This window comes from Lytechinus variegatus, chromosome 4 (genome assembly GCF_018143015.1).
Source record: "Lytechinus variegatus isolate NC3 chromosome 4, Lvar_3.0, whole genome shotgun sequence".
NCBI classification, from domain to species: Eukaryota; Metazoa; Echinodermata; class Echinoidea; order Temnopleuroida; family Toxopneustidae; genus Lytechinus; species Lytechinus variegatus.
This window is the reverse complement of record NC_054743.1, coordinates 15323417-15346689: the sequence shown is the minus strand read 5'-3', so window position 1 is coordinate 15346689 and position 23273 is coordinate 15323417. Positions and strand designations below refer to the sequence as shown.

Sequence of the window (23273 nt, the reverse complement as noted above, 5' to 3'; positions counted from 1 at the left end):
TTCATAGATGCCATTGACATCAGTAACTCTTTGTGACAAACAGTCATAATGGTTCAAACATTGCCTTTTAAAAATCCCATTAACTGGGTACATACAGAACCAAACCCATTCCTGACAAATCTCATCACAATAAGTTTGTGTTTAATCTAAACAGTAGTGGCTTTTGTCCCAAACTACTTTATTGAGTTTGACAAAGCACAAAATCAGTCCAACACTTTGAGGGCAAACATCGGTATTAAAAGAAATATGGTAGTCAATATGACCTTTGAAATTCCAATACCAATTCTCCATGTATATTTCTATTTGTTCATCAATAAGGAAGGACACTTCAGGTACATGTACATGTAATAGATTGAACATGAATCATGTACTTGAAAGTGTAATAAAAGTGTATGATGTACTGTGCTATCCAACATCATCAATATACATTGCACATGTACATGGAATTAAATGAACTTCTTGTAGAAAGAGAACGATGCAGAGTGTCTGAGAGTAGCAGATAGAGGGGGGGAGCGGGGATGGGGGGTGGGAGGGGGCAGGCAGACAGACAAAGAGAGGGGGAAGGGAGGAGATATAGACACATAGCAGACTCTTCAAACAAATCAATTTCCGCAGAGCCATCTTTTTCTACATGCTATCTTATGCAGATGTTAACTCATTATTATAAATCCCAATATCATATCCAAAATCGTAGATTACTTTTTGCAAAATTTAGCATATTTGCAAACTAATTCATTTCAGTTTATGCTATTTTGCCTTTTTTGTACTTTTTTATTGACCATATTACATATGAATTATTTCCACATGGACCTCTGTCTAGTTTTTTATGAATAAACTATCTTATCTAAAGACAGATTTGAGTATCATATGATGGCAAGATTGGCAACTCTCACTGACATGTACAATTTTCACAAGAAATATTTATTACGGACAAAGGGGTAAAAGAAAATCAATACAAACAACACGTACACGTGCATGTTCATGTATAGTGGTATTGTAAGCGCAGAAGAGCAGAAGGTCTACATAGGCCAACATACCTACACCTACATGTACTGTGTTGTATAAATTAGAAAATACTAGTAATCAAAGCCAGGGGCAGATCCAAGATTTTTCCAAAAGCGGGGGCACATAAACATTTCGTCCACACAAAAAATTTGAAAAGAAAAGAAAAAAAAGGTCTTCACTTTCAAAAGGGGGAGGGGCACACTTCTGTTTTAACGGCATTTTTACATTACAAATTTTTAATTGTGCCTCCCAAAGGGGGGAGGGGGCAAAGCTCTAAGTGGACAGAATATGCATACTGTTCCAATGCTTTTTTTCCCAGTAAATAAAGATAAACCCATTCATGCAGTAAATGGAAAATGTATTCTGACCAAGTTAAAGTTGAAGCAATGTTCTGCATGACTGAGAACCACCTTACACTATTCCACTTTTAGCTACCGCAACCACGCCAGTCTCTTGTCTCGTCTCCACCACAATAATTTTACACGCCTGATTAACAAAATTCTAGAAAGGATCAGATGCCGTTTATAGAGGTTAATAGCTATGGTAATTGGATATCACTGTATGTTTTACAATTGTATGGTTACTTTCAGTGGTAGATATTCATAAACATTTGAAATCAGCCTTGCTGCTTAAATTACCACTTCAATCATTTATGTACATATTGTTTTTTAAGTTATTAAAAAAAAATCATGAAAATTATAGAGCCATTGCTAATGTACCCACCAGTAAAAATAAATGTTCTGTTTAAAAATTTCTAGCATAGATAGTTAAGGTGATTTCAAGCACTTCCAAGAAAACTACGAGAGAGAAAGACTTGAACGGACGGCAAGAACATGCGAGATGAGCATGAGAGATAGGCACAGAGATGGAGAGACTAAGAAAGACAGAGAGGAACAAAGAGAAAGAGCAAGAAGGAAAGAGAGATGGCAAGCAAACAATGAGAGTGAGATGAAAACGAGAAGTTGCAAAAGCTATCACATTTTTGTGTTACTACCTCCACCACACAAATGCACTTCCTCCTATACTCTCTCTCTTTCTTTCTCAATCTCTCTGCACACATCTTCATCATAAGGGAGGTGCTTTAGCAGTCAGCTTCAATATTTATTCAGGCAAGCCAGCTGAAACATATACATGATAGATTGACTCACTTTCCACCAAAATATCATATTTATCTTCTGACATCATAACGTTGCCAGGCTTACTGTTGTCAAGCAAACCAATATCATGTTATTCTTTCCATGCACTTTCTTTTGTGGAAGTGTCTTGATGAAATATCCATGTGCATATTCCTTTATTTCATACTGTACATGATAGGCATTTTAAAACTGTCATATTTGTCATATTAATGTGCAATATCATTTTTCAAAGTATAAAATATGGACTTTGCTCAAATGAACGAGAATTTGTGAAGCAAATATCGATCAATAACAAACTTGTTTCTTTCTTTCAAATTCAATGCTAAAAAAAGGAAGAAAAAGTTAAAAATGTTTAGATTGATGGAAATTTCCAATTTGATTTTCAATTCAGCCAAGCAATATTTCAATTTGAACTGGTATCATATCACATCTCTCCGGTAAAATTGGTCTGTTTACAACAACGCTGATATGAGCAAATGAAAAACAGGAGACGTATCTCATAAACTCTATACAGGTCATTTGTCAAACTATCACGAGGTGCTAGTTTAACCCATATCTGTACCGCCATCATCCATAACAGTAACACCCTGTTTACACTACAAGAACCTGTACATCAACGACTATGTTTAGAAAAGCTTTGATTGGTGTATACACTTTAATACATGTATCTGCTATTAGCAAATGGGGAATCATCATCCAAAATAGAAATAAACCATATTATTTATCAAGTTGGAGTTTAATTTTATGCTTTCAGAGAAAACTACTGCATGGTTTGTTGAACATTCAGACCAGAAAATCTTTTAAATAATTCAATATTACATATAGAGTAGGGCATGGTGAAATCGACCCGAGCTCTATAACAAACAGCTTTAGTGAGCGATTGCACAACTGATTTTTGCACGACTGATACTCAATAATTAATCATAAAAAATCAAATTACAATCAGTTGTTAAAGCCTGTGTATAGCTTTGGTAAAGGGTCAATAATGTGATTGATAATCGAATATCATCTAATATGACAGTCTTACTGAAGCGTAGAGACTGTTAGATATTTTTCCAACTGCACTTCTCTGAGAAAATTTCAAATATTCAAATCTTGGATATATAGCGCCCTCTCTCGGCGATGCTTGTTTTAAATTTAAAAAATGGGCATTCAAGCACTTATCTTATAAATTTAGTGATTAGATATCCAAAAGTTACAAAGAACATATCTTGAAAGTTTCAGCCCATTCCATGATTTGGAATAGGATTTAATAGAAAGACAAAAACACACAGATATTTTAATTTGATCGGGTGACCCGATCAAGTTAAATTTCCATGTAAAATCGCAAAATTTATCCTGTAAAACACATTTTCATTTCATATCCTCCACATCATAACTGTTATAGGGCATATCCATTCATATTAGCTAGCAATGAATTGGAATAGTGATTGGTGCATTTTGGTGGATTTACCAAAACTATACACAAGCTATAAGCTTTGTGACATGCAGCCTGGATGTTGGTTTTCAAGATATACATGTACCACGGCCTATTTCTCGGTTCATTTTGGCACTGTCTTTTTCCCCATAGCACAGATTGCTCATGAGTTATACTTGCACCGAGGAGGCCTTTCCCCAAGAGCTTTCAAAAAATAAACCCTTAATAATTAATCAGGAGCAATATGGATTGGTTGAAGACAGGCAGGATTGGAAGTGACTTCAAAACTGACATTTCCAATCACTGAATTGTCTGTTACCTAGAAGCAAAGCCAATGTCAATGGGCCGTAGAGAGTATCAGCATCCAATAGTGGTAATGGGAAGTGAACAGAAGCCATGCTTTCCTGTTATGACTAAAACCATCTTTGCTTTGTTTTCTTTAATATGAAAAAGTATACACAAACATGTACTTCCTTTAGTATCTCGTGTCAAAGGGAAATAAAAGCACAATATTAAAAAAGAAATAAGTTAAGAAGTGTTAATTTCCTGAAATTAATGTTCTTTGACTCTTTGATGAATTCAGAATCCTATGAATTTATTAGCTCAGAAAGATAGTACTTATTGATTTGCTACATAAAGGAGCAATAGCAGTGCTTGGTACATAACAAGTTGAAATTAATGGTTACATGTTTCCATATATGTTTTTGAATAAATCTCAAAAAGGAAATGTTTCAAAGAGTTGGAAGAAATGTGTTCCAAAGATGGGGAAAGACATTGAAAAGAAATGAAGCCAGCATGTTTTCTGCAAATCGTGCAGTGATACATGTACTACATGTACATGTACATGTTAGTTGCACCCTGCTCCTTCAAAGAATATGGGAAATATGTTTATTCTGATTTCATATATAATGAGCCTGGGTGATTTCATCTGTGTAAATGTCTAATGGTCAGGAAACATAAAAAAGGAAATGAGGCAAATACAGAATTATCTCTCAGGTAAACTGACCAATAAGGTCACAAGTTCATTAACACTTGGACTCATGAAAGTTTAACTACAAGATACATGTAAATTCAATAAGACTGGAGTTACTGGACATTTACATACAGGTGCTAAAAATTATTAAAGAGTGCTGTATCAATTGAAAAATACATTAAAAATAAATTTACAAAAGAAAAACCCATCCTAATCAATTACTGAGGTTATATCCTTTACCAAAGTGACAAGTTCAACATATTGTACTATGATTAGTCTTTTCATCAATCATTTACAAAATAAATTTTAATATTCTAAAATATTGATCAAATCCATGTCAACTCATGCCACAGCCATGCAATATGTACATATTTGCACAAGATGTCTTATTGCATTCAGCATGCTCCAAACACGGAATTGTTTAATAATTAATATAAATCTGAACAAATCTGGAAGGTCCTCAGTCTGCGTGTGTGCTCATAGGACTGGGGTTTTCAAGGCCTGTCAGTTATAGCATGATCACTTTTAATAATGATTTTATCTCTCTCTCTCTCTGTTTCATTACAAACTGCATCATATTCTATCACTGGAATTATGTATAAATTAAGAAGTTTTCTTCCTAAACCTGCATTACTCTCTATTTACACTTCATTAATATTATCACACATTCTTTATTGTATTGCTGTTTGGGGTAATTGCAGTTAATCTAAATTAGATAAACTCTTTAAATTACAAAAGAGAGCAGTTCGTATATGCACCAACAGTCATTACCTTTCACCCTCAACTCCTTTATTCCGTAAACTTAATACTTTAAATATTTTCCACCTTTATCAATATCAAGTTGCAATATTGGGGTTTTTCTACTTTAAAAAATTATTACCAAATAAGATCAGTAAAATGTTTTGTATCAATAATGTTGTACATTGTCACACTACACGTATATGCAATTTGATTCATTTATGGAAAGTAGGAAAATCTTATGTACAAAAAGCTATACGTTTCAGCTTCCCAACAATCTGGAATTCTATTCCGAAATTTGTTCGCACATGCAAGTCTCTTTCCCTCTTTAAAAGAAAATTAAAACAATACTTTTATTCTAAATATTCCTAATTTTGCAGCTATGTTACAATATTCTAGACGATTTGCCATAATTTTTTTTTTCTTATTTTATACCGTATGTCCGTTTCTTAATCCACTTACTTTTGTAACCTAAGTTGTCATACATGCTTTGATTATTGTATATACTAAGTAGCCTCCAAAATAGCATTTATTATTCTTAGGAGACTTTAACTCACAAGGCCACTTTTGGCTTTATTTTAAGTACTCCTTTTCGTTTCTCATATTATTACTGTATACACAGGCCTAATTATGCATGAATATCATTGTATTTATTTTAGTAGTATTTTGCATGTTTACATTTTTTAAATACTGATGTATATATTTGAATGTGTTTTTTTTTCTATGTATATATCTGTACTCAATGCCTTTTTTTTTAGAAATGAATAAATAAATGAGCTGAACTGATATTCTGCAAGTTAAAAATAGTGTAATCTTTTAAATTAAATATGAAATCTAGTGAGGTTATCTGTCACTTTTTAGTCTGAAATAATTGATAAAATTCATCAAGGCAGTTGCTACAATTCAGGTATTGTGGATGGACCAAGGGGGAAGGGGAAGCACCCAGGAATCATGTTGGGGGATGGAAAGAGGATATAGAGATTGTCACTATTTTTCTAAATAATGAAATAGGATTATTTTAGTTCGAACTGCACATCGAATGACCTGACCATCACTTTTACTCTTCATTTTCCCTCCTATCTCCTCTTTTTTTTCCTTGGCATTAACATTTTTCAGTCACTTGAAAACAAATATACATCTAAAAATAGCCTCCTGCCCCCCATAGCACCAATCCTGAATGTAACTCACCATTACTTATGAACCATGGACATATAAGATCCTACATTGGCCATTAAGAAGGCTTGATGACAGGATATACAGACAACATCCCGTGAATTTTGAAACCATTGCCAATTTGATGACTTTTGCATAAAATTGACAGATTTGGTTGCAGGCTTGCAATTTTATTTTGTTCAAATGTAGTTTGCTCAACACTGTTTTTTTTTATTGTGAAGATAAATTGGTCAAATATTGAGCTCTTCTAGTCCATGTGAGTACCAATAGAGAAAACTATCAAATACATACTATTGCAGTTTGAATAAATGAATAAACGTTTCCTACATGTACCAGCATGGTCTCTTTTGTTCCGATTCCATTTTTAAACACAACTTGGGGTTTTGAAAGATGTCATTTTCTTTCCATATGTGTAATCACTTACATTACATGTACTACACATTTCCTACCATACCAAGAAATTAATTTCTGGTCCGATTCTATTTTCAACACAACTTGTTTCTCGAAAGACAAGAATCTTCATGCCAGATGAAAAAAAATGCTTATGCAACTAGCCTAGGTTTAAGGATTTTTAACTACAGTAAAATTATTGTTGCTTGAATGCAATCAAGATCACTATGTAATATTGTTTGCATATTTAAAGACTACAATGACTTGAGATTTAAAAAAAATGATATTCCAATTTTTGAGATGATACTTCCATTGTTTAATCTTAACATCTTACATGTAAAAAAAAAACTTTGTAAGCGATTTAATTATTCACAAAATTGCGATTGATCACAAGTCTTTTTGTGAACAACTCAGATCAACCTTGAATTAGTGCTTGATTTTAATCAATTGTAACTCTTTAATGATGAGGCACTGATTTTTCTAATGTGTGCTGTAAAGTTCTATTATTTGCATTTTGTCACATTAACTTCTAATAAAAATTAAAAGTTTGAATGCATTTGTATGCATCAAGTGATTTGGGTAATAGCTTGAATGAACTCCAATGGGAGAAACAAGACCCAACCTTGGGGTAAGAGCTGAAAGAAGCACAAGAGGATTCATTTCACAAACAAGTCAAAGTCTCAACTCTCAAAAGAAAGCAAGTGAAACTTCTACATAAATGTTGCAAATAGGTTAAAGGATAGGCTGGATAAAAATCATCTAGAATGACTCCTTTCCTGCATTTAAAGTGTCTTCTATGGCAGCAAATATGAAAATATCTGAATTTAGGCATTTTTCTGAAGTGTAATCCCAGTAAAACAATAGTCTGCAGGCACAGACCCTGATTGAAACTTTGATCAGCAAGTGTGTCTCCACACAAAGACTAGCACACACATAAACTTGCTGTTTTAATTCTGAGCGAGAGGGCATTCAGTACACAAGGTATGAGTACAGTACCTGTAGTCTGCACATTCAGACCCTTAACTCGAGTGAAGGGTTTGCACAGCAGACTAGTAAAACACAGTAAATCAAGCTACGTAAAATGAGTTTTGTAGCAGTTCCAAGAGCAGGTAATAATCCTCATGGAGAACTTTAAATAAAACTTACCATTTCTAGCATTTTTTCAAAAGGGCTACAAAACGGCAAGTAGCTCAATGTGAGAGGGGGTATAATATGACTTTTTATAGAAATGCAAAGGAAAGAAAGAAATGCAGAAAAATCTATATATACTTGCTTTTGTAAATTGAAAACTCTCAACTGATACCTAATATAAGTTTGTGGATTTGTTTTCATTTGTGAAAGTCTTTCCCGAATATTAGGATTCTATAAAAACTTTCTTTTATAATCCAAGATCTTGAAGAGCAAATTTCAAAAAAATGTGCCAATTCACAATGATTTTTTTGTGAAAAATCCCAAGACATTTTAAATGTTACAGAAACCATAATATAAATACTAACTTAACACGTATGTATGTAAGGCTGCACCTATTTTCTTTTTCTCTGCATATTATACATGTAGGATCTTTGCAATTTTAACTCAGTGACTACTGGAACTGCTTTGGCCTTTATAAAACCTATGCAGATTACCAAATTAAGTTGTCAGTGAAGACTGGGGAAACCCTAAGTTTCCAAAGATGAGCAACTGTCTAGACCCCCCCCCCCCCCCTCTTGCTTTTTTTAGCCACAGAGGCACACTGTACATGTACCTGTATTAGTTATCATTGCTTACCTCATCGTGTGTGAGAGCGTAGATAGATAATAATCCTCCAACGAATCGAATATTGGTTTCAAATACAGATACATCGCTTGTCTGTAAGAAAAGGTAGGAAAAAATAAATTACTAAAAATGAAAATTAATAGTACAGTGAAAATAAATCTACTCGTATACATTTCTAAACAATTGTAAAAGATGGCACAGAGGCAAAACATCTGTTGATAAATGATACAATATAATTTTTTTTAGAACACATGGCATGACACAGTATGATAATTTTAACTTTAGAACATTGTAAAGCCTGTAAATGTAGGTTAAATTTATACATGTAAGTGCTCTAAGTTGCATTATTATATATCATTATTTATTCATGAATTCATTGTAATGTAAGTTTCATGTAATTCATCACAAAAAATGAAACAGGATTTTCTTTTTACTCATCATTAATGAACAACTGCATTGTTTGAAGCATCTGTAATCTATATGAACATGTCTACATCACTGATCAATGTTCAATGAGCTCATTCAAACAAACACAACAATACATACAGTATGCAAGTTATTTCATTTCAATGGTGCCTCTCATACAATGCCATTTAATGCCATTTTCCTCACATGATGATTCGTAGAAAAGGCTTAACTGAAGAGACGTTGTACTGGGTCAATTTGAGACCGGTTGTGTAGGATCGGTATGGGAAACCAACCTAATGAGCACAAGATACTGTAATGAAGTCCTAACAGGCAGATGGGTAGATATTGGAGCAGACAGTATTGTCAACGTTGTATTACAGTTCATCAACGTGTGCATGTAACAAGGGGTAGGTTGAGCAAATGTAGATGAAGTACTTGTGTGTCATGAAAGGAATTTTGTTCTTTTGTTTGCTAAGGCCTCTGATAAACACAAAAGGCAATATCCTGAGGAGTTCGTCTCTGATCTTTCTTGTTTCATTTGTTCCTTTTGACTACCTCAGGTGTTTTTAATTTCTATTTGACAGCAACTTCCAATGTACACAAGAAATGGCTGTTGATGAGGGCTCAAAAGTACAGTATACATGTACCTACATGTATATACCGGTCATGAATGGTTTTGAGATAATATGCGGATGGTTTATCAATAGGATCCAACTTTTTGAGAGCGAAGTTGGCTCAGTTGATAAAGCTCTGCCTGTCGAACCAAAGATTTTGGGTTCGAGTCTACCCTGGGGCGGATGACTGAAGAAGTGCATTGTGTGTAAATATCTTTCCCTTGTTCCATAGACGTACATGTAGGCTATGCTACAGTACTGTGGAAAACACTCTGTCCCCTCGGATAGGACGTTAAATAGAGGCCCCGTGTAGAGGAGAGTCACCACCTTGTGCAAGTAAAGAACCCACTGTACTAATCGTATAAGAGTTGGGGGAATTCCCTGTGTAGTGGTCCACCTGCACTGCCCCCAACCAGTTATATCGGGAGGAGAGACCTGCAGGTCACAGTGATTCAGTTTGCTATGTGCATCCCAGTTACAGGTGACTGACACCAAACAAATAACTATAAAAGAAATAGGCCTACATGTCATGCATAATATCATTTTGTTTGTGCACCAGCTTAATTCAACCCCTAATATGTCTTGGCCAATTTCAAGTTTTCAACAAATGTACACTGTACTGTACATACAGTATGTAATGTATCTTGTTTGTGTACATGTGTATGTAATTCTTACAAATGCCCTTGTGCAATGCTACTTGCTACAAGATGTATTTCAAAATATTACAAACATACTTTATAATAATCATCACATCCTAGAAAAAAATTTGAAATTGAAACTTGTGTTCTGACCCCATTTCTTTTTTTACCATGGTAACTGTTACAATTCATTTTCGAACTTCTAATAATGTCAACTTGTCAGTACAATTTTCATTTTTCAAAAGACAGTTTCCAGTTCCCGATCACTGCAATATGATTCAAAGGTACAGCCATAACCAAAATACATGTACAGAACAGCAACATAAAATACATGGAGATGAGAGGCATTAATAATAACCTTTTTGAAACATTTCAAAATATCCCCTAAAAATTGAAAAATAACCCATGTAAGGTCTTTACAAATATACAAATCAATGGTATTAAAGTTGGAATCAACAAAAAAACAGCAGGAAAAATAGCCAGAGTTTATTCTTCCATTTCAGGATATGTTCCTGTTCATCCACATATTGTCTATGCTTTTATTATTATTTGTTTGGCATCACCTGTGCCTGGGAGGCAAAAAGCGAACTGAATCACTATGACCTGCAGGTCTGTCCTCCCGATATACATGTAACTGATTGGGGGAATGCAGGTGGACCACTACACCGGGGTTTCCCCCTACCCTTACATGTATACGAATAGTGCAGTGGGTTCTTAACATGCAAAGGTGGTGACTCTCCTCTACACGGGGCCTCCATTTAACGTCCTATCCGAGGGACAGAGTGTTTTCCATTTAAACATGGGAGAGACGTTTACACACAACGCACTGGCTTCAGTCATCTGCCCGGGGTGGACTCGAACCCACGATCTTTGGTTCAACGGGCAGACGCGTTACCGACTAAGCCAACACCGCTCTCAATTCTTCACTTGATATTCAAGTTTTCATGAAATACCTATTACGAACAGAAATTGTAGGGAATAATAGACCAGCTCAATGATGGACTTGCACTGTACAGTATAAAATACAGTACATGTACAAGCTGTTATGCTACATGTACACGTGACATTTTTACCCATAACACATACAGTACATACACTGTACAAACTCTGAATCTGAAAAAAAATGAAGTGCAAGGATGTGGAAGATGGTTTATAGTAATTAAATTTCGACTCCATATAGACTTATTATGAGCTTAGATGGGAGCTGGGCTGTATGCATCAATGACTTGGGCAAGTGCTACATATTGATTTTCAGCAATATCTCTTTTCTTCAGCTTTGAGACTGAAGAAGGGGATGGATGGTGCATGGATGAAAGGTGTTACAGATGGATGGAGGAAACGAGAGTAGAGACTGGAGTGGGGGTGGAGTGAATCGAGGTTTGCATTCAAGCAAACATTTTTCCTCCTCAAATCAAGTGTGTGTTTTTGGGAAGGAGATTTTACAAAGGTATAGGCTACACAGTATGGGCCTATCCAATATCAACATGATTATGTATCTGATGTCACCATCAGAGAGACATTAAAGAGCAATATTTATACCGGGGATATGCATATCCCTGTTTATACAAAGCATTGCTCAGGGGTAGGGGGTACAGACTAGAGTGCCCTGTCCAGGTTTTGAACCTGATACCTTCAAATGTGTGTGCAGGCACCGCACACCACTCAACCATGGCACTGCCTAATCAAGATTTTTGAAAACATCTACATAAAAAAGGCATTCACCATTTCATGTCGAGCTCGGAAAGCAATAGCCAAGACTATTACGGTAATTAGAAACCCCTTTCCCCCTTCCCCTGGCTGAGAGTAGATGCACATGATGTATCAATATACAGTACATTGACACATCAATATCAATTTTTGAAACGTAATGTCACAGTGCTGAAATGTCATACTGTATAGTACATGTAGTCATGTATACCATGTAGATGAGACAGTCATTACAGTGTTTCAATATCTTGGAGAGCATGTATGAACATCATCAACCATATTTTCTTTAAGAGTCAATTCATTTCAGACAAAGATTGAAAATCTGATAGTTAAAATAGAGTAGAGGAAGTATTATTAATGATATCAGTATCTTCCATGGAGGTCCATTTCCATGTCATTATGAAATGATAATGAAACTATAGGTTGATTTCCTGACCACATTAGAGGATGAGTCAGTGGATATGTAGGGACAGTGATTTTCCGCGATCGCGGAAAACGGACGGAATTCACGGAAAATGCTTTTTGAAACGGAAAGTGGCATTTCAAACGGAAAATCACGGAAAATGCATTTTCCCTCAAAATACACAGAATAGCAACAGAAATTACTCCAAAATCACAACAAAATGAGTATATTAGATGGCCACAAAACCCCAGAAAACACGATCTCACTTCGCTACAATCATGACAATTCACAAATAATGACTGCACCCGACATCAGCACACTCGATTGTACAGTACCCCACGCCCGTACCCGGCCAGCCGCGCCGGCCGGGTTGGGCTTCACTGCACTGTACACATATTGTTCCAACTATGCACGGTCGTGTGTTGCTGCCCTCTACGTTTGAAGATGTAACAGCACGATATCGTGGTCTTAAAATCCAAGATGGCGGATTGGCAAAAGCCGTTGACTGATGATAACGATGTCAGAAAACCCCCCAAATTATCGATGAAAAATCATTTCACCGTGAAATAATGCTAATGATGTGAGAGGTGAGGATGTATGCATGCTAAATGTCTTTGTAAAAATAATATTTACACCCGCATAGATCCGATTAGAATGGATTCTATTGTGTTGTTGGTACAGTAGCAGATATAAAGTTTGACCAGTGCGAGTGTACGTTCATTTTGCTATTCAATTTGGAAACGGAATTGTCACTTTTCCGTGTGTACAAAGTCAATGGGGAAACGGAATTTCCGTTTTCTGACGTGCTGAAACGGAATTTGAGATTTTCTGAAACGGAAAAGGCAATTTTTTGAAACGGAAAATCACTGTCCCTAGATATGCTCAGCATGATTGTTTTCAATGTCAGGGGCAGATCCCTAATTTATAAGAGGGAGGGGTTCCCACTATTTTTTTTAATTTGACAAGCCCCCCCCCCCTCCTTACACAAACAAAAAAATAAAATGGATAGAAGAGGAAACACTGTCAATCATCTAAGCAAGTCACAAGTGGTCTGCTTGGTATAAAGAAATGTTATAAATTGAGATGAAGTACATGTGCATATTCTTGTACACATTACAAAAGATTTCTAAAGAGCATTTCTAACTCAGAACTTGTACACAATTTCGAAGTTTAGTAAATTTACATGTACATGTATATCCTAATCAATTGCTTGTGAACAAACTTTTCAAGCTCGAAATGTCTTAACAGACCTGCTAACCTCTGGGAATGAAAAAGTGTATTCTGTGATAAAAAAAACTGTATTTTTCCCCAACAAATGTATTTCATAATAAACTGCATGGAGCGCGCGCTCATCGTGGTGCTCAATCTGCATGCAAGCTAAATTGCGCACTGCTCTTGCAGATGAAAAAAAAATTGAAACATGTGTATATCTCACCCTGGTTTTAACAAAATGATTGAAAAAAAAACAAGTTACCTGAAATTAAATTGATCGAATAACCATTTTTGTGTAAGTTTAATGACAGAGACATATGATTTTTCTCAAAAGCATATTTTTTAAAGAACGTACTAAATATGCCAAAAACGTACTGGTTGGCAGTTCTGCTTTATTACCATGAGTAATTTAGTGGAAACTCCCCCAAAATTATTCAGTATTTCATAACGATTGAGAAAGCAAAAAAATCAGTTAGTTATTATTTGTTACCATGGCAACAGAGTGCGTTCAACCTTAGCCAAGCATGTTGGCCTACTTCCTATCATAGACTTCCAATCCCCACTCTCAATACAATTTTCTTTGTGTTTGGATACTATGAGTCTACATATGTACATGTACATGAAAACATGTAAGGTACTAATAATAATTTCCCATTTTAATATCAGAAAATTATTTTTTTTAAACCAAATTAAATAGCATTTTTGGTCATTAGTGTCATACATTTATGTGAAAATCTACTATACAAAGACTTCTTTAGTAGCAGTCTTTACCAAAGTTACAAAATTCCAAGCATAATGCAATGTGATTTGTGTTTGGATTGTGTTGTATATTATGGTGACTTTGTCATTCAATGCTAACTACCATGGCAACCATGCTCAACAGCCAATCAAAATCACAGAGGACAGTTCTATGTGTATGATGATATTGGATGGCATAGTTTACTAAAACAGTAAATCTTACGCAATGGAGCCAAAGGAAGATTATTCCCTGAATATACAGAAAGACAATATTTTTCAAAAAGTCAAATAATATAGATTCAACCCTATAGTAGCTGATAGATTCAGATTTATAAATATTATGAATATTAAATATTCAGAATGAGCATTTTTAAACTTGTATGGATTGCATAATTTCTAAAATAAAATGGAAAATGCAAACATGCAGTTCAGAAGTGTAGGCCTACCATCTTTATGTACATTATGCTTGGTTTTCATGGGCTTATTATAAAAGTGTCAAGACAAACCTTGCCCAACCACCTTTAATACCTTGGACAGCAACTTGAATACATTAGGGCCATCTGTACCAGCCTGAGTTTTCAAATTAGTGAGCTATTTCTGATCTGGCAAATTGTCCCGATCTCGAGATTTTTTGTAATGGAGATGCAATTCGCTGGATTGATCTCGAGATTGCAATCCCAAGTCAACTGGGGATTATTTGCAAAATATCGCACTATTTTATGAATTATCCTGCTAATTCGCAGGTGCAGACGCACTCAGGATTATTTCATTCATGGCGTGAGACCATAGTTAATCGATGCCTCGCTCGAGCAGGAATCGCTCTTCCTGCGATGGTGGAGACGGGGTTTCTTGAATCTCGAGATCGAGCAAACTCGGGCTGGTAAAGCAACGCCGAGTGTTGATGTAAGTAAATTGGAACAGGGAGCAACATCCAATGATCCAAAATTCTGAATCATCATCATCAGTAGGATTCATAAGTATACATGTAGATATCTTTCCAATTATTGAGAAACTCAAAAGAAATAAATTTGTTTTGTTTTTCAAACATGCCATTTTTTCTTCCAAAACTGAATCATAGACCTGTTGCAGTATGTGCAGTGGTCTTAAATGGACCCAAATCGAAATGATAACATGAGAATCACCTATTAAACATCATATGAACATGTTAATATGGAATTAATTTATGTTTCCCTTGTATCAGCATCATGTGTTAATGATAAATTCTGATCATACCATTCACCTGTGAATACATAATAGTGTGGGCTTTCTGAAAATGAACTCAAAAATTGTATCAAAGTTTATATAAAAACAATGAAGGGGTCACAAAGGACACAACTGCAAATACATGTACACGTAGGCCTATGCTATGTCACAGTAAACACGTCACACATCCCATACAGACCCACCTCAGACTGAGGTCACCAAACACCTTTGAACAGACAGGAAGAGATATACAATAACACTTCCTGATCAGTCCTGACCTATTATAATAAAAAAAAGTTTGTCTGAGTATTCATTACACTGTTTAAGTTTACATGAACAGACACATGTACAACTGCAATATACACTTGACGTACCGGTAATCTGCAAATTGATACAAACTTTTCTACAAAACTTTATTAGCTATCAGGAAGCAATGAAGCCTTGGAACATCAAAATACTTGCAGCTTCCAAAAGCTGAAAATAAATATACTGAATAACTAAAATAGAAATAGTATCAAGTAAAAGTACCCACTTTACATGATTGCTTTGATATCAAACACAATTACACACAAGCTTGTAAATCAAATCTTGCTTCATTATTTGAAACAAAATGTAGGCCTTGTGATTGAAGTTTACATGCTGTGCATAGGAGGGGATGCCTCCACCAGCTCCAGTGATCTGCCCCCCCCCCCCCTTGCACTGGTACTCTCTTCGCAAGCTCAGTCAAGTGATGTCGAACCAGCCCCCTAAAAACTGATTATTATTTATCATTTTTTTATTACAGGTACATGTACATGTAGGTGGGTGGTTGCTGGTCCTGCAAAATGCTCATCCTATCTTAAAGATCAAGTCCACCTCAGAAAAGTGTTGATTTGAAACAATAGAGAAAAATCAGACAAGCCCAATGCTGAAAATTTCATCAAAATCGGATGTAAAATAAGAAAGTTGTGAAATTTCAAAGTTTCGCTTATTTTTAACCAAATAATTATATGAACGAGCCAGTTACATCCAAATGAGAGAGTGGATGATGTCACTCTATTTTGTTTTTTGTTTGAATTATACATGTACAATATTTCAATTTTTACGAATTTAACGATTCGGACCTCATTGCCTTAAGCACAAAATGTTAAAATAATGGAATTCCACCTGTTCAGGGAGAAATGAAACTTCCTTTCACATAACAATCATGAGAAAATAAAAAAAATCATATTCCATATAATAAAATACAAAAGAAATAGTGAGTGAGTGATATCATCAGTTCTTCATTTGCATACCGACCGAGATGTGCATATAACTGTTTTGTGAAAGCGAAAACTTTTAAATGCCATAACTTTCTTATTTTACATCCAATTTTGATGAAAATTGTTATACTTGTTGAATTTTTCTCTTTTTATTCAAATCCAGTTTTTGTTGGGGTGGACTTGTCCTGTAATAAATAGGTGATAAAGTGTACTTGAATAGCAGGCAAAGATCCACAGTCAGAGTTTTATGGGTGCAAACTCGTCCAAATTTGACAAGCAAACAGATAAGAAAGAAAGTAAGAAAAAAGGTCCTTGCCCATTTTACTGGGTGTGCAATGAAGGCATTCTATGGAAAGCACCATTAAAATATCAAATTTTACAGGATGTGCCCGCACCTCCAGTCCAGCCACCCTCTTGGATCCGCACCTGCCAAAGTTTGACTATTCTTCCTGACTTTTCTGCAGATCTCCTACACGTACAGGTACATAATTGTATGAAGGTAGCCTACATACTGTACACTGTATAGCCTTGTACCTTTGTGTACTATAGCTTTATTTGTACTGTATGTCCTTTTCATTAATAGTGCACTTCAGGACACACGCAATGCTGAAAATAGAAGGGGGCATCCACAACCAATTACGCATAGTTTCCTGTCCTACTGCTACTACAGAGCAGGAACGAGGAAGAGAGTCAACTGAACCCGATCACATGATTACTTGTTCTTGTACATTACTAGAGCTGTGTTCAAGTTAAGATCATGACACATGCATTGCAAACAGAGTAGAGGAGGGTCAGTGTTCAAGCATTATTCCATTTCCAAGCCCACCCACTACACACTTTGAACCAGGAATTGTCTAGACATATAAAAGTGCATGATGCATATCAGGGGCCTGTTCAATAAAACTGGAAATTGAGTTTGTGCAGTTCAAAGCTACTGTAAACATTCAATTTGATAAGCTGATAGAAAACTTGTTTAAGAAATTGTGCACTTGATATTAAAACAAGTCTGTAATAGGGACCATGAACTGGAAGCAGGTCTATAATGATAATCATAAAAACTCAAACATATTTGGGATTTCTATTGCTCATATCTAAAAGCATACAATGTATATCAGGTGGGTGTTTCATAAAGCTGTTCGTAAGTTAAGAGCGACTTTAAGAACGACTGGTGATCCTTTCTTGTGGTAAATGGTATATTGAATTGGCGATGGTTAAGCGCGTACGAAGGGATCACCAGTCGTTCTTAAAGTCGCTCTTAACTTATGAACAGCTTTATGAAACGGCCCCCTGGTTCTGCAGAATTGACCCACAAAACAAACCCTCTTCAGCAATTCCATGTTTACATGTAGATTTTACAAGAAATTGCTTGAATACAAATGTGGCTTGAACTCAGCTTCTTTGAAAACTGTGCTTCTGGGGTAAAATCATGTGGAATGAACAGAGCCAAGGAAACACTTTTGCAAATGACTGTATTAATCACTGCACAGAGTGGATATTGCTTGTGACGCTAGACTGTACGGTAGTAGGCCCACATACTGTATACTGTACATGTAAATCTACAATATAATCTGCATGCAGTGACAGCGGACAGGTCCAAGGGCAGCGCTGTAAGGGTGTGAGAGGTGCGTGTGCTGCTCGAGTGTGAAAACCTCTCTGTACAATGTACAATGTATTTCAATAACAGTGTCAAATTCACACGTTTTTAAATAGTGTACGATGTATCTGAAATTCATTGTAAGTATTATGTAGGCCTACACGTATATGCCGAAATGTACATTTCAAAACAAAATATTTGTAAGATGTTTATGGATATGAATCAATTAAACACCAAACAATGCTCAAATACAACCTACATGTAGTTGTTCATCACTCTGAAGATTGTTATTAAAGAGCATTAGGCGGTTTAGGCCTATTATTTTCAGAAGGGAAGGGGATGGGGAGGTCACACTTCACACCTCCTGCTATACATGTAGATGACTATGCATTGGCATCCAGAAAAAAAGTATTATAAAAGGTTCTCAAGTTACAAATAAAGATGAAAATAGATAAAAAGCCAACATCCTGCAGGGATCAATCATCAACCCCCATCCCCTTTCCTCCTAAAAAACGTCATTGATGCAGCACCGTTAACCGACACCTTCAGACACCGTGCATGCACACTCCGACCTGGCTCCAGTACCCTACGGCATGCATACCCCATTAGAAAGGAGGAAGAACAGTAGCAACCAATGAACAAAAACAAAAAGAAGAATATCCTCCTGAATCAATAACAACCCACTCTAATCTCGTTAGCCTGCATTTACCTAACAATTTTACGCAGATTAGCAGCAACACTTTGCTCATATTACGATACCGGGGCACGGCAGAGCTTCAAGTGCGAAGAAGAGGGAATATTACAAGATTATTGAATTTCAACTCATCTGGGTGATGTAAAAACAGAATTTTCCTGGCAAGCTGAGAGCACAAGTGCTTGTAAAACAGGCAATCAAAGTTATTTTTGTTCTGGGTATATGGGTACTGAGAACTTCAAAGGACAATGCTAAAAAAAAAAACATGCTTCATGCATTTTTTCCCCCTTATACTGTGGGCTAGTAATTGAATATAAGCTATGAAATATTTTCAGAGCTTTTTTTTGGAAAAGTTTGTAATTGAATCCCTAGCATCATCATATCCAGGCAAGAACATAATCTCAGCAAAATAAGTTTATGGTACAGATGGTGTTGGGACAATCACACACTTTAATCATTTGTCTTTTACGAGGCAAATTGGATGTACTGTAGCTTTCTTTCCAATCTGAGGAAGGATACTTGGATAGGGAACATAAATGTACATGTACTCAGATCATATGCATGTTACAGTATTCTGCTTTAAGTGCCATCACCTACATGTACTGTACATGTGTAAAATTTACAATGATGATAATGAATGATGATGATCAATGATTATGAAATGAAGATACTCCAATACCCAAATCCTCATGTACGGTAAATGTGCATTCATACATGTACATATATGTACTCTCCGTAAAAAAAATGAAATTTAGTCCTACATACATGTAGATCTAAAGTACTCAACACGACTATCATGCCTTCATGTGTACTGAAAGTATGTGTTTATCATTATTTTTTTTTTATCAGTTCGTTCATATATCAACTATGTGTACTATCATTTCTTTTTAAATAACTCTCTTTTAATTTCAATAAAACTGAGAAGACTGACCAAAGGTTGCACTTGCACAATATCAGACCATCACAAGTGGGTGTCTCTTTGTTGACATAACTCAACAACACACTACAAACTGTAATACTTTAAACATGTATTATTGTGTTGAAAAGTTCAAAGTCACAAAACTGAATTGAACTTGTATGTTAATGCTACGGTCACTCAAAAATACATGTACCTCTATGAATGCTTTACGAACAATTATTGCTATGTATAAAAGTTGTTTGTACAGTGTTTGTTATTAAGTTACTGTACATGTATTTGGCAGCATTAAATATCCTTTATAAGCTTGCATAAAAACTACACACTGTATAAAATACTGATCATATTCAGAATGCAGCTGAAGAAGAAATGCTCTCCTGCAGATAAACTGATAATGCACCACTATTCTTGCAATACTTTTATAGTAAAATATAAAGATTTAACATCATTTTGAACAAATCCAATTATCACAATCAAGAACAGGACATGTACACCATAAAAACTCACATTTTAGAATCACACTGGTCAATGAACAAGGTGGTTCACCAACCAGGAGTCAGGATGTACACATACATGTTTGTAAAATTAAAAATTCTAAATAAAGTTGTCCTACATGGAGAACTGGGACCGATTGCAAGAAAGGATCTTTCCAAAAATCGTCTTTAGCATCGCCCATCTTTTATGATGGGCTATGCGGGATATTTTTTTAAATTTATGATAAACTAATAAAATTTGTTTAGCTAGCTTTTAAACCAATTTTTATACAATTTCATGAAACATTACATCATTTTATAAACAAAGATTTTGTTTTACTTTAACGGACAAGTAAAATATGTTTGTACATGTAGGTAATTTATTTAAACTGTTTCATTGTTTCATATTGAGTATCAAAACAAATAGGCGACATGAAGGACAGTTTTTGCAAAGACCCTTCCATGCAATCGGCCCCTGATCTCTGTCATTAATGGATACTCACTGCATCAAATTTGAATTCATTGGCAATCCAATTCCTTGCTTTCTGGTACTCGTCCCTCAAACCCATGATGAAGAGCGTATCGATACCATCAATGATGGTGGCGCCCATGGCGGAACGCCCGAAGATGCTTGCTGAATGACCCGTCTTGGCAATAGGCTTAAGTTCATTGGCACCCCATGCATACTTTACATAGCCATTCCAGGCATGTAACATCATCTGTAATCAAAAGAGATTAAAAGTTTGGTGTACAATATTATTGTAGATATCAGCAAAAAAAAAGGAATATTGAATAAGAGAGGAAATGCAAAACTTTGGATTTTTCTATATTAACTGTTGATCAGATAAACATTACATACTTTTTCTGTGGAATTTCATTTAACATATATTCAAATGATACATTGTATTCATGAATGCATTTTTAAAACTTGGCAAAAAACAATGCAAATTTTGAAAGTATCCTTTATTAATAATTCTTGGCTATAATTAACACAGAGTAGGGGAGACCGGGGTTAGTTTGAACATGGGGTAAGTTGAAACATTGTAATTTTCTTTAACGCCTGTAAAATAAATTTATGCAACACTGCCCTCAATTTATAATTTTTATTGCAATAATAATTCAACACTGTTGTATTATTAATAGCAATAAGTTGAGGGCAGTATTGCATAAATTTATTTTACAGGCTTTAAAAAAAATTACAATGTTTCAACTTACCCCATGTTCAAACTAACCCCGGTCTCCCCTACAATGTACCATTGCAAATCATGCCTAGACTAAAAAGACAATAGCCAAGAATTAGTAGGCGTATTGAATTATTATTCTAACCTCCAAGTCTTATATTGTAAGTGTAGTGAAGTATCACTTTTCATTGTTAATTCATTTGATTAAAAAGATAACACCCATTCTCTGTCAATTTTGTTCTTTTATTAAAATGAAAGCCCTTTGAATATTACATGTAATCTTACAAATTCAGTGGTTACATATCAGAAAGTATGTACCATTACATGTATGTCCTTAAACTTTTGCCTGATTCCAATAAAAATTTGTTATATACAGTGTAGAGGAAAACACACAATTTCAATTGTCATTTGTCAGGGACAAACTTTGTTATAAATATACTGTAATCAGATGATATAATCATTACTTTACATGTTAATGGAAATACCAGATTTTAATACCAAGCAATTTTCATTCAACGGATCTTTGTTACACTGTATGCTGTTTAATTTTACTCGACGATGTATTCAAACTTTGATTCTCTAAATGTTGTAGCACCTGTGAAATAAAAATACATCTAATGGTCGTATGATTGTTTCTTCACACTTGATGACATCTCTTTTGATCCAACGATTGATCTGTCTTACCTATCACTTCCATAACTTTGGAATACTGTACATTTTTACTATACTATTATAATCTCATATTAAAAGTTATTAAAAAGGAAATACCAATATTTGATTTCGGTCTTTATTTGAGAATGGAATATCCTCTAAAACTCACTTGGAATTATTGACAAAATGGATTTACTGTACACACGTCTCCATCATATAAAATTTGTCAACAAAATTAACTGAATTTGACTATCACATTTATATGGCAGAGAATCCTGAGAACTCAAATTAGAATCAATAGAAGTTTACCAAACTAACTGTAAAAACTTTACAACTTGTAGGGCACTTTAATGTAATTTTCATGACATCAAACATTCTGTTCATCCATTAGCAATAAGCAACAAGTGTAGAAAGAGAGAGATGGGGGGGGGGGGAGTCAGTCAATACCTACCCATGTCTCCTTTACAAACATCAAACCATATTTCTAGATGAATCCATCCAAATTGTTCACTACATCCTTGAACTTCAATCTTGGTCTGCTCCCTCATTACTTCCACATTTTCTTGAATTTTACTACCCCCCCCCATCAGGAAAGAACCAGGCCTGGAAAGAACTGCCTTGATTCACTGACGTATTTCTGGCCTATGCAAAGGCCGATGTGTGTTCAACAAAAGCCAAGGAATAGTGAGATGTGTCACTCCTGGAAATTAGCTTATTATGATCAGAGATACAGATAAGCTTACATAAAGTCTTCGATCCATTTTATGTCTAAGACATGCACATGTAGTGTACACTCAGCATCACACAAGCAAGATTACAGTCATTTCATATGACTGCTTGGCATCTACACCTTCATACACTGTATATGCCAATACACTATTTTAAAGGGGTCCTAGGCTCCAGACTGAAAATAATTGTACCTCTGTAACAATGGTGGCTACCTATATAGCGAACAGGCCCACCTTTCGGTGCTCATGGCGCTTAAGCCACAATATACTACATGTATGTAAATA

At 35.3% G+C, this 23273-nt stretch overlaps 1 protein-coding gene across 1 annotated transcript in view; it reads right to left on the bottom strand.

Annotated features, from left to right (window-relative positions):
• LOC121413480 (mannosyl-oligosaccharide 1,2-alpha-mannosidase IA-like) overlaps positions 1–23273 on the bottom strand; it is a 68556-nt gene that overhangs the window by 42047 nt on the left and 3236 nt on the right. The window contains exons 2-3 of the mRNA XM_041606303.1: positions 20932–21147; positions 8600–8680 (exon numbers count right to left, since the gene is read on the bottom strand). Of these exons, the coding sequence (XP_041462237.1) occupies positions 8600–8680; positions 20932–21147 (297 nt within the window). The remainder of the gene's footprint in view (positions 1–8599; positions 8681–20931; positions 21148–23273) is intronic.